General features: G+C 44.9%; 1 protein-coding gene across 8 annotated transcripts in view; it reads right to left on the bottom strand.

Moving 5' to 3' along the window:
• STXBP5L (syntaxin binding protein 5L) overlaps window positions 1-12,775 on the bottom strand; it is a 504,619-nt gene that overhangs the window by 158,940 nt on the left and 332,904 nt on the right. For all 8 annotated transcript variants that reach the window (XM_082247637.1, XM_082247640.1, XM_082247638.1 and 5 more), the window contains exon 13: window positions 10,774-10,841. In XM_082247637.1, coding sequence (XP_082103763.1) covers window positions 10,774-10,841 — 68 coding nt within the window. The remainder of the gene's footprint in view (window positions 1-10,773; window positions 10,842-12,775) is intronic.

The following is a 12,775-nucleotide window of genomic DNA, read 5'->3' as shown; positions in this document are numbered from 1 at the left end:
CTCTGCCAAAGAGTCCTTAACCACTCTCTTGACCAAAGCCTCAATGCGCTGATCGGAAGTATCCCTCTCTCCCGCAGCCTGGGAGAAACATCTATCACAGAAAAGCTTCCTCTCCGGGACACTAGCGCCACAGCCTCTGCAACCTGCTTTGTCAGGTTTCCGTGCGTGGCTGGCTGAAGTAGATGATTTTTGATGATGTGAGCCCGAACGGGACTTTCCTGTAGAGTGCCGGTGGCGAGAGCTCGAGCGCCTTTCACTTCTTTGAGAAGAGTGCCTAGTCTCTGAACGAGGAGGGCTGTGAACAAGAGAAAAAAACAGAAAAAACAGACAGGAAGCTAGGAACACTTGAGTTCCTACCCCCACCCCCTATAACCCACAGCCCCACCAAGAAGCCCCAAATACCTGTTAGGGGCGGGCTGACCACCGGAGGGCAAAGTAGCTTCCATTCTGATGCTGACCTACAAGAATGAGCCGGACAGCAATGTCAGAAAACCAGCAAAAGAGGAGGGGGGGGGGGGGGCGCTCCCAAACTGGGGCCAGTACTCACCAAGAACCAGAGGTTAGCAGGCAGAGCGGCAGCGAACAGCAGGCGTCCAAAAACCGATCAGATGCGGAGTATAGAACACCCAGTATCAGCAGTGTGTATAAACACAACACTGCTGACAGTTCTGGGGTTTAAATATGGCGCCTGGTGACGTCATCAGCGATCGCCACCGACGCCAACTCACTGCGCATGCGCCGAGCTCCTACTGCGCACGCGCGAGAGCCAAGCCTCGTTCTCGAGGCGCCGCACATGCGCAGTAGCGTACCGCACCGGCGGCCGGTCAGGAAGTGAACCGCTGACCGGCCCCGGACCACTAGCCACCAGGGAAGGCAGGAAAGACCAGGTAAGAGACACATATATAAGCAAGGCAATATAAACATATAAAATAGCTGCCATGGAGTGTACTCACGAACCGCAGACCACCAGGGATGGATGCACACCGGACTTATCTCTTCAAGGGTACCGGCCACCCGCAGCAGCTGGGCTTTTTGGCCAAGGCTGCTACATCTTCGCCCCTACTCCATACCCCGCAGCAGCTGGGGCTTATTGGAGAGCTCCATACCCGACTGGTAGAGCCATCCATCACCCGGAATCCATCTTCAGGTAGGATATCAGGTAATCCTTTGGAGGACAAAAAAAGAACACGTGTGCTGAACAGGAGCAAAGATTTATGGGAGTGAGGTCCTATGGGTAGGTTTGGAGGCGGGGCCAAACCCGATACGTATGCTGCCATGGAGTCTGTCAGGAAAATAGATTTTTAATTTTTTTTTTTTTTTGGGGAATGTTATATAGCAGAAAGTAAAAAATATAGTTTTTTTTTTCCAGAATTGTCTCTTTTTTTTTTAGTTTATAGCGCTAAAAATAAAAATCGCAGAGGTGATAAAATATCACCTATTTGTGGGAAAAAAGGACATCAATTTTTTATTAGGTACAGCGCCGCACGACCGCGTAATTTTCTGTTAAAGTAACGCAGTGCCGAATCCCAAAAAATAGCCTGGTCATTAAGGGGGCAAATCCTTCCGGTCCAGAAGTGGTTAAGGGGACCCAACGCCATTGTATTTTATTTTTTCATGGGGACCATTCTAAAATCTATACCAGATCCAAAGGGTCTGGTAATGATTTATAATGGGAAAAGGGAGCATGTTTTTTTTTTTTTTTTTTTTTACATGTATAGCATGAAATAGAATAGAGATAAAAAAAAAAAAGCATCCATTGGAAGAGGAAAAGCGGAACCTCCCCTTTTGGGTGAAGTTCCGCTTTAAGTCCTAATTGCTGACTGCCACATGGACTTCTCTCTATTATTTATATCTGACAGGTTTATGATTCTGCCGGAGGATGCACTCCATACTCGAGTTTGTGAGAAAGGAGAGAAGCACAGAGAGCCGCTATGCCCGCCCCTCCCCTCTGCTGCCCATTCATAGAAGCCTTTGTATTGTGTGAATGAGTTCACGCAATACAAAGGCTTCTGTGATTGGCAGGAGGAGGGGAGGGACAGCAAAGTAACTGCACCAACTCTACACTTGAAGAGGCTGAGTCCAGCGAGCTCCAGAAGCTGTTCCTGTCAGATATACAAAATAGAGATAAGCCCAGGAGATGTCATGCACCTCATTGGACCTAACTCATAGAGTGCCTTCACTTTTTACAAAGTTGCTGAATTCCTGCACTTCAGCTTTAAGCATAAATAAAGTATAATTACAGACAAAACTTTTTTTTTTTTTTGCATTTTGGATAGAGCAAGGGAGGGTTATAACCCGTATCAGATTTTTTTTCCCCAATCTGTATCCCATTGCGAAGATTTCCCTTCACTTCCTGTCCCATAGCCAAAACAGGAAGTGAGAAGAAATCCCTGCAAATTAAGGAAATTCCTTGAGGACTCCCAGGCCACCACAATTAGTGTCCCCATTGGAAGATTTCCCCTCTATTACTTTTTTGGGAACAATCCAAAATGTGGGATTTTCTTTTACTTTCACTTTCAATGCTAATGGTAAACAGGATAAATATAGAGGGTGAATCTCCCTAACGGGGACAAAGACATCAATAACAACTGACGGGTCCTAATCCCTCTCCGCTCTATCCAAAAGAAAAAAGAAAAAATGTTGCCTTTAGTTATACTTTAAATTCGGTGGGACAGTGCCCAGCAACCACCCCCCCCCCTCCCCGTTTTTTTGTTTTTTATTCAATCCCTTAGCTAGTAGCCCTAAAAATGGAAAAAGCTGATTTGACAGATTCAGCTCCCATTGGTTTTAACCGCTTGCCGACCGCCGCAAGTACATATACTGCGGCGGTCAGCCCCTCACAGGCAGAGTGACGCATCGGTACGTCACTAGCCTGTGAGGCTCTGGGGAGTGAGCGCGCGCCGCTGGCGGCACGCTCCCGCGCGGTCACGGACCCCCCCGCGCATGTGACCGGCGGACCCGATGTCCGCCGGTCACTCAGCGATCGTCGGGGGAGAGGGAGAAAGGCAGGCGGCTAATGTAAACAAGCCGCCTGTCATTCTCCCCTGTGTAGAAACAGTGATCATACGGTTCTACTATGTAGGACCGTTGATCATTGTTCCTACAGCTCAAGCCACAGCCAATCACAGTTAGAATCACGCCCCTAGGGACACACACAGCCCCTCCCTCTCAAATAAAGTTAACCCCTTCACTGCCAGTGTAATTTTACAGTAACAGTGCATATTTATAGCACTGATTACTGTAGTAATGTCACTGGTAACCCCAAAAGTGTCAAAAATGTCAGTCAAGGGTCCGATCTGTCCGCCCCAATGTCCCAGTACCGCAAAAAAAAAATCGCAGATCGCCGCCATTACGCGTTAAAAAAAAAAACAACAAAAATGACAAAAATCTTTCCCTTTGTTAGTAAATGCGATAACTTTTGCCCAAACCAATCAAAATACGCTTTTTGCGATTTTTTTTTACCAAACATATGTAGCATAAAACAAATTGGCCGAAAATGTTAAAAAATTTAGATTTTTACATTTTTTTGGGGAATTTCATATAAAAAATTGTGAAAAATATTGTTATTTTTGCAAAATTGACGCTCTTTTTTTGTTTATAGCGCGTGATCAAAAAATCGCACAGGTGATCGAATACCGCCAAAAGAAAGCTCTGTTTGTGGGGAAAAAAGGACGTCAAATTCGTTTGGGTACAGCGTCGCAGGACCGCGCAATTGTCCGTTAAATTCACGCAGTGCCAAATTGCAAAATACCCCCTGGTCTTTCAGCAGCCAAATCCTACGGGGCTTAAGTGGTTAAAGGAGTTTTTGCATCCAAAGTTTTGATTTGTTTGGCCAAACATCCCTGAACTGAGCCAAGGTGTGTTTGGCTCATCACTACAGAATATACAAACTCTGTTTAACCACTTGTTGACCGCCCTATACCAATTTTACTGCTACAGGGTGGCAGCTATGCACTGTATCACGTATATACAGGGCCGGGACAAGGGGTGGGCAGGAGGGGAGGCTGCCCTGGGCACTGTGGTATCATGAGAGGTGGGGGGCGCCACAAGGGGATTAGGGGGGAGGGGATTTGTGTTGGGAGGGGGGATGTGTGGGGAGGCAGGGGGTATGAATTGTTCTAGGAGGGAAAATATGGGGGGTGTTATAAGTTGTAATTCGGGGGCATTTGGGTTGGGAGGGGGTATGGGGGAAGAGTATTTGGGCTAGAAGAGGTGATATGGTGGAGGGGAAGGGGATTTGTGCTAGTAGACATGATTGGGGTTATTTGTGCAAGGAGAGTATTTTTTTTTTTTGGGGGGGGGGGGGATTTGTTCTAGTGGCATGATTGAGGTTATGTCTGCCAGGAGGGTGGATGGGGGAAATTTGTGCTGGGGAGGGAGAGGGGTGGATTTTTGCTATAAGGAGTGATTTTTTTTTGTGGGGTCAATTTGTGTGTGGGGGGATTTGCAGAGAGAGGGGATTTGAGCTGTGAGGAGGGATTTAGGGGGGGGGGGGAGATATTTGTGCTAGGAGGGGGGATTTCAGCAGGGAGGTGTATTTGTATTGGGAGGAGGGTGAATTTATGCTTAGGGGGTAAGCATGCAGATTAGTGCTCGATATTATTATATTTTTTTTGAGAGGGGGGGGGATTTTTGCTGACATATAATGCTCATACTTGTGGGGGTTGGAGTGGAGGAGGGCGCAGTTTGGCAGTTTTGCCCTGGGCTCCAGATGATCTTGTCCCAGCGCTGCGTATATATACCTGATCCCGCACTTCCGCCTGCAGGGGGCGCACACACACGTGCTGCCGGAGGACTGCTTCTGATGTGATTATACACAGCAAAAGCCAATCTGCAGGTGCCGGTCACTCGATGTCTGCCAGCACCTGCCAATTGTCGGGAAGAGACAAGGCAGAGTTCTGTTCTGACAGGAGGGAATGCACACATTTAACCCTTTTTAATTATTATACGCTTTTTGGGATTGTCCTTACCAAAAATATGTGAGTTAGGGACCTTAGATTGTATGCTCCTTGAGGGCAGGGACTGATGTGAATGTACAATGTATATGTAAAGCGCTGCGTAAATTGACAGTACCAATAAAGTACCTGAAAGAAATAAAATAAATAAATAAAAATATGTGGCAGAATACAAATTGGACTAAACTGATAAAAAAAATTAGATTTTTTATTTTTTTATTGGGAATATTATATAGCAGAAAGTGAAAAATATTTGTGTTTTTTCAAAACCAACGCTCTTTTTTTGTTTATAGCGCAAAAAATAAAAATCGCAGAGGTGCTCAAATACCACCAAAAGAAAGCTCTGTTTGTGGGGAAAAAAGGACATCAATTTTATTTTGGTACAGTGTCGCACGACCGCGCAATTTTTTGTTAAAGTAACGCAGCGCAGAATCACAAAAAAATGGCCTCATCATTAACCACTTTACCACCGGAGGATTTTGCTGTCTTCCGTCCAGGCCACTTTTTGCGATTCGGCGCTGTGCGACTTTAACTGACATTTGCGCGGTCGTGTGACACCGTACCCAAACGAAATTTACGTCCTTTTTTTCCCACAAACACTTTCTTTTGGTGGTATTTGATCACCTGTGCGATTTTTACTTTTTGCGCTATAAACAAAAAAAGAGCGTTTATTTTGAAAAAATAACAATATTTTTCATATTTTTCTATATGAAATTCCCCCCCAAAAAAATGTAAAAATCAAATTTTTTTTAAATTTTTGGCCAATTTGTTTTCTGCTACATATGTTTTGGTAAAAAAAAAATCGCAATAAGCGTATTTTGATTGGTTTGTGCAAAAGTTATTGCGTTTACTAACAAAGGGAAAGATTTCTGTCATTTTTGGTGGTTTTTTTTTAACGCGTAATGGCGGTGATCTGCGATTTTTTTTGCGGGACTGCGACATTGCGGTGGACAGATCGGACCCTTGACTGACATTTTTTACACTTTTGGGGGTACCAGTGACATTACTGCAGTAATCAGTGCTATATATATGCACTGTTACTGTAAAAATGACACTGGCAGTGAAGGGGTTAATTTTATTGGAGAGGGAGGGGTTAATGTATGCCTGGTGCTTACTGACGTGTGGGGGGGGAGGTGACTGAGTGAGTCATGGACAGATCGGATGTCCAGCTATGCTGAACAGTCCGATCTGTCACTCCCTGTCACTATGGAGATCCGCCCGCTCTGTTTACACAGGCGGGCGGATCTCCAAACTCAATTCCCCGACGATCGGGGAAGAGCAGCTGTGATCACTGCCGCTCCTCCCCTGGCCCGACTCCCGCTGTGAATGAAAACAGCGGGAGCGCGCCTCCGGCGGCGCGCGAGCGCCGCCTACAGGGGGAGGAGTCCAGCGACGTAGGTCTACATCGCTGGACGGCATTGTGCCACTTTGCCGCAGTACGCTCCATGTGAGCGGTGGGCAAGTGGTTAAGGGGGCAAATCCTTCCGGTCCAGAACTGGTTAAAGTAAGGCAGTACCATATTGCAAAAAATGGACTGGTCATGAAGGGGGGTAAATCTTCCAGAGGTCAAGTGGTTAAAGTCAGGCTCACATACAAACAATCTTGTGCATATAAATTAAGACTATTTTTTTTTTTTTTACTTTTTTTTTGTTTCGTTTGTATTGAACTATTGCAGCCAGGTCTTACATGTGTTTCTTCTGATTTTCTATTTGCTGTGTTGGGTACATGTAAGGTTGGCAGCTGCCTTGAATGACCTCGGTGCAGAAAGCAGACCTAGACTCAGATAACCTTCTCCTTCGTACAATGTGAAACAGGTCAGCTGTGAAGGAAATATCGCTTACAGTAGGCATCCTGCAGCTGCGCTTTTGCCTTGGCCCAATTTTTTTAATTTGTTACACAGCACTGTGTGCGGCTGAGAAGCAGTGAGTGCTTCTTACTCTTCCTAGACCTTCCCTCCGATGACTCCAACAAACTGGCCCAGTGATCAGCAGCAGGAATAGGTGGGGAATGAATCACCTGACAGTCACCTGGAAGGTGCCTAGGCACTGCCACAAGTTACTGTGCTCTGCTCAGGAATCAAATGCTAGAGGTACATTTTTTACTGAATAATTTGTCACATTAACCAGTTTACGACTGTCCCATAGCAGATATACTGCTACAGGGCGGCCATTCAGTATATATACATGATTCTACAATTCCGCCTATTGTGCGTGCGCGTTGCACGCACAAGCCTTGAATTTGCCAGTCAGTACTGTTCAATCAATTCTTAACCACTTGCCGACCACTCACTAGAGCTCTACTGCGGCAAAGTGGTTAGTTCCCGTCCAGCGACGTAGACCTACATCGCTGGACTCCTCCCCTTGTGGGCGGCGCACACGCGTGCACGGCGGAGGCTCGCTCCCGCTGTGTTCAGTCACAGCGGGAGTCGGGCCAGGGGAGGAGAGGCGGTGATCACCGCTGCTCTTCCCCGATCGTCGGGGAATCGAGTCTGGAGATCCGCCCGCTTGTGTAAACAAAGCGGGCGGATCTCCTAAGTGACAAGGAGTGACAGATTGCAGGGTTCAGCATAGCTGAACCTGCGATCTGTCCCTGTGTCACTCAGTCCCCTCCCCCCACACGTCAGTAAGCACCAGGCATACATTAACCCCTCCCTCTCCAATAAAATTAACCCCTTCCCTGCCAGTGTCATTTTTACAGTAACAGTGCATATGTATAGCACTGATTACTGCAGTAATGTCACTGGTAACCCCAAAAGTGTCAAAAATGTCACAGAGAAAAGAAACAAGGGCGTCAAGTCATAAAGGTAGATGAACAGCTGTGTAATTTAATATAGTAACTTACATGTTAAAAACAGGTATTCCAATGAAACAGCATGCATGTTGTAAAAGGACAGTCCCCACAGTAGATCCGATGGAAGATGCAAATGAAGGACAGTCACATCTGGGTCCTGGCGGCTGTGTGGCCTAGGTCAGTGTGTGTCTTTTTATTGTCAAAAATGTCAGTCAGGGGTCCGATCTGTCCGCCGCAATGTCGTAGTCCCACAAAAAAAAAAATCGCAGATCGCCGCCATTACTCGTTAAAAAAAAAAAAAAAAACACCAAAAATGACAGAAATCTTTCCCTTAGATAGTAAACGCAATAACTTTTGCACAAACCAATCAAAATACGCTTATTGTGATTTTTTTTTACCAAACATAGGTAGCAGAAAACAAATTGGCCAAAAATGTAAAAAAATTTTGATTTTTACATTTTTTTGGTTGGAATTTCATATAAAAAAATGTGAAAAATATTGTTATTTTTTCAAAATTGATGCTTTTTTTTTGTTTATAGCGCAAAAAGTAAAAATCGCACAGGTGATCAAATACCACCAAAAGAAAGCTCTGTTTGTAGGGAAAAAAGGATGTACATTTCGTTTGGGTACGGCGTCGCACGACCGCACAATTGTCAGTTGAAGTCGCACAGTGCCAAATCGCAAAAAGTGGCCCTGACGTAAGACAGCAAAATCCTCCGGTGGTAAAGTGGTTAAGAAGTGGAAAATTCATGGATCTCTTGATACCAAGCCAAGGTCAGGCAGATCAAGAAAGATTGCAGCCACAACTCCCAGAAGAATCGTATGGGATACAAAGAAAAAAAAACAGGTAACCTCAGGAGAAATACAGGCTGCTCTGGAAAAAGACAGGGTGGTTGTTTCAAGGAGCACAACATGATGACACTTAAACAAAAATGAGCTGCATGGTCAAGTTGCCAGAAAGAAGCCCTTGCTGCACCTATGTCACAAAAAAGCTTGGTTTTAATATGGCTGACAACACCTTGACACACCTCACAGCTTCTGGTACATTGTAATCTGGGGTGATGAGACCAAAATAAAGCTTTATGGTCACAACCATAAGCGTTCGTTTTGGCGAGGGGTCAACAATGCCTATAGTGACCCAGAATACCATCCTCACTGTGAAGCATGGCGGTGGCTCACTGATGTTTTGGGGGTGTGTGAGCTCTAAATGCACTGGAAATTTTGTGAAAATTGATGGCAAGATGAATACAGCATGTTATCACTGGCAGACATTTTCTGCAGGAAAGCAGCCCATGGGACGCTCTTGGACTTTCCAGCACAACAATGACCCTAAGCACGAGGCCAAGTTGACCCTCCAGTGGTTACAGCAGAAAAAGGTGAAGGTTCTGCAGTGGTTATCACAGTCTCCTGACCTTGGTATCATTGAGCCGCACTGGGGAAATCTCAAACGTGCCATTCATGCAAGACGACCAAAGACTTTGCATGACCTGGAGGCATCTTGCCAAGAAGCATGGGCAGCTATACCACCTGCAGGAATTTGGGGGCCTCATAGACAACTATTACAAAAGGCTGTCATTGATGCTAAAGGTTGCAATACACAGCATTAGGAACTAAGAGGGTACAGACATTTAAATGGGGGGGGGGGGTTAGGGGCATTTTGTTGGCTTACTTGTTACCATGTTTTGTTTTATGACTGTCCCATTCTTTTATCACACCTACAGTTACAGAATATGAATCCCATAAGAAATAAAAGAGATGGGTTTTGCCGGCTCACTCATGTTTTCTTTAAAAATGGTCCATACTGTATATTACCAATTCTCCAAGGGGAGGCAAACTTTATATACAGTACATAGGTATATTGGTCCAAATATACCATACCTGGAATTCTTATTTAGGGAGGCATGGGGTACGGGGGAAACATGACCAAATAATGGGGGTTGGTCTTAAAAATAAAAGCATTATTGCTGCCCTGTGAACACTTTTAAGGATTTGGCCTTACACCTCACCTGGTGCTCCGGCATCTTTAAGTAAGAAGGTGCTGTGCCTATAGCATTAGGTGTCGTCATACTTCTTGTTTTTATCTTTGCAGTTTATTTTTGACCATATGGTCATATTTTATGATTGTATAATAATAATAATAATAATAATAATAATAAAGCGTTTTTGTACTTTTTACTATATTTTGTTATACTACCCTATTACCTCTTTAGTTTGCCTTTAAAGTAGAGATCGACCGATTATCGGAAACACCAATATATTGGGGGCTGATATGCACTTTCTCCGATATATCGGAATCGGCCCCTGAGGTTACCGATATTGCCGATATTTCGGGAAAGTGCTTGTGTGTGATACCTGCAGCTAAAGGCATCACCCCGTTACCGGCGTCCATAGCCGATGGTCGGCTGACTTGTAATGACAACTGAGGCGGCTGAGAAGCCGCGAGGCTGTCATTACAAGGAGCGGGGTGGGACGTCCCCCCCCCCCTCCCGCCACCTTCCACGGCTCACCCGGGTCTCCCGTCCCACCGGGAGACACGGGCATCCTACCTCCACCGCCGCCGCCGAAGAGAAGACCTGGTGTAGCATGAAGATGTGTCCCCGTGAAAGCCGGTATCCCTGCCGCAAGTGCGCATGTAAAAAACCCGGAAGTGATGTCATGACATCACTTCCGGGTACTCGGCGCCGAATTAAAAAAAATGACAGCATTCAAAACAGCCAAACTTGGCGTTTTTTAAATGCTTTTCATTCCCGAGGAGGAGTTTGGGGTCTTTTAGACCCCCAGATCCCTCCACAAGGAGTACCTTTAGAAAAAAAAAAATTTTTACATGTCCGAAAATATCGGCCGATACCGATATCTGATGACCAAAACTTTAAAGTCCCATTTGGGGGTATCTTTTCTCTTCTTTCTTGGAGTTTTACTTTAAGGTTGAGACAGGCTGGTTTAGAGACAGAAAACAGTCTCAGCTATGAGTATAATAAAATATTAACCAATTATGTGTAAATCCCCCCCAAAAAAAAAACGTTCTTACCCTGTAACAATAATTTCTGGGTAGGCTGTAGTTCCAAGGTTCCATATTCCTCCTGTTATCGGCCATTCCTGTAAAGAACAGAATGAGAAAGATCATTACACTGCCTGGATATACCACCACCCAGTCTGTACATCATCGCTCTGCTCGCCAGCTAATCATTTTATATGTACATACTGCGCTTTCTGCTTAGTAGTGTTGCATAGTGATTGTGCCTTTCAAACAAGTCTATAAGCCAGGTTTGACTGCCTGAATCCTTAGGCAGAATAATAAGATAAGGGAAGAGTCACTGCTCTGAGACTTACACAGTTGTGTGTATCCATCTCAGCTTGAGCTACTGAGCTCTGTAAACAGTGAGCTTTTTTTGTTGCTCTTGCAACAAGAGCCAAAAAAAAAAAGTAAAAATATTCAAATGCAAAAATGTACATTACTCACAAAAAATTCAAAGCTGAACTCCTGGGAGGAACAAAGTGGTTGTAAAGGCTCAAGCTTTAAAAGTAAAAAAAACCTTCTGTGTGCAGCAGCCCCCTCAATACCTACCTGAGCCCCATCTTGATCCAGCGATGTGCACGAGAGTCTCAATCAATATTAACGTTTAAATGCTTTTATAATCCTGTGACTTGTACACTTATCTTTCTTTAACATGGTCAAGATTAACACTTTTTAAAGCTGAGAGTGACGAGAAAGTCTCCCTTTTTCCCACACATCCATGACATCCCTGAGGTGTCCCCGTGACTAAGCTCTGAGGGGCGGAGCGAAACGCGTTGGCCTGGTCAGAGTCAAGGCTAAGGTTGAAACCACACACCTCAGGGATGTCATGGATGTGAGGCCAAAGGGAGACTTTCTCTTCACTCTCAGCTTTAAAAAGTGTTATTCTTGACCATGTTAAAGAAAGATAATACATGTACAGGATTATAAAGGCATTTAACCAAATAATGACTGCCCACTGCAGTTTTACTGCGGCAGGCAGCCGCTTCTGGGCAAAGCGACGTAATATAACGTCGCTCGCTCAGGAGACTCTAGGGGGCGAGCATGTGCCGCCGGCGGCACGTTCCCGCCCCCGCTCATCAGCTGGGGAGCCAGTGTGTGTGACTGGCGGCTTCGATGGGCGCCGGCCACTCGCGATCTCCCACAGCAGAGAGAGGAGGACAAACGGCTGATGTTAACACAGCTGACTGTCATTCTCCCTGAAGTGATCACAGAGGCTATGCGATCCTGCTATGTAGGATCGTATGTCTCTGTGATGATCTAACAAGCTACGCCCCCTGACAGTTAGAATCACGCCCCTAGGGACACACTTAACCCCTTGATCACCAATACAGTTAACCCTTTCCCTGATCAAGGGGTTAAATGTAACTCCCCTAGGCTTACATTTAACCCCTTGATCCCCCACTACCCCTTCCCTGCCAGTGTCATTAGTACAGTGACAGTGCATATTTATAGCACTGCTTACTGTAGTAATGTCACTGGTACCCCCAAAAGTGTCAAAAATGTCAGTTAGGGGTCCGATCTGTCCGCCGCAATGTCGCAGTCCCGCAAAAAAAAAAAAATTGCAGATCGCCGCCATTACTAGTTAAAAAAAACCCAATAAAAATGACATAAATCTTTCCCGTAGTTAGTAAACGCAATAACTTTTGCACAAACCAATCAATATATGCTTATTGCAATTTTTGTTTTACCAAAAATATGTAGCAGAAAACAAATTGGCCAAAAATGTTAAACAATTTTGATTTTTACATTTTTTTTTTGAGAATTTCATATATAAGAATGTGAAAAATATTGTTATTTTTTTTCAAAATTGTTGCTCTTTTTTTGTTTATAGCGCAAAAAAAAAAAAAAAAAAAAATCGCACAGGTGATCAAATACCACCAAAAGAAAGCTCTGTTTGTGGGGGGGAAAAAAGAAAAAGGACATCAATTTTGTTTGGATACAGCGTCGCACGACCGTGCAATTGTCTGTTAAAGTAGCGCTGTGCCGAATCGCAAAATATAGCCTGGTCAGGAAT

This window comes from Pelophylax lessonae (assembly GCF_965119305.1).
Source record: "Pelophylax lessonae genome assembly, chromosome: 2".
Taxonomy (NCBI): Eukaryota; Metazoa; Chordata; class Amphibia; order Anura; family Ranidae; genus Pelophylax; species Pelophylax lessonae.
The sequence above is the reverse complement of the archived record's forward strand: the minus strand, read 5'-3'. Positions and strand labels throughout refer to the sequence as shown.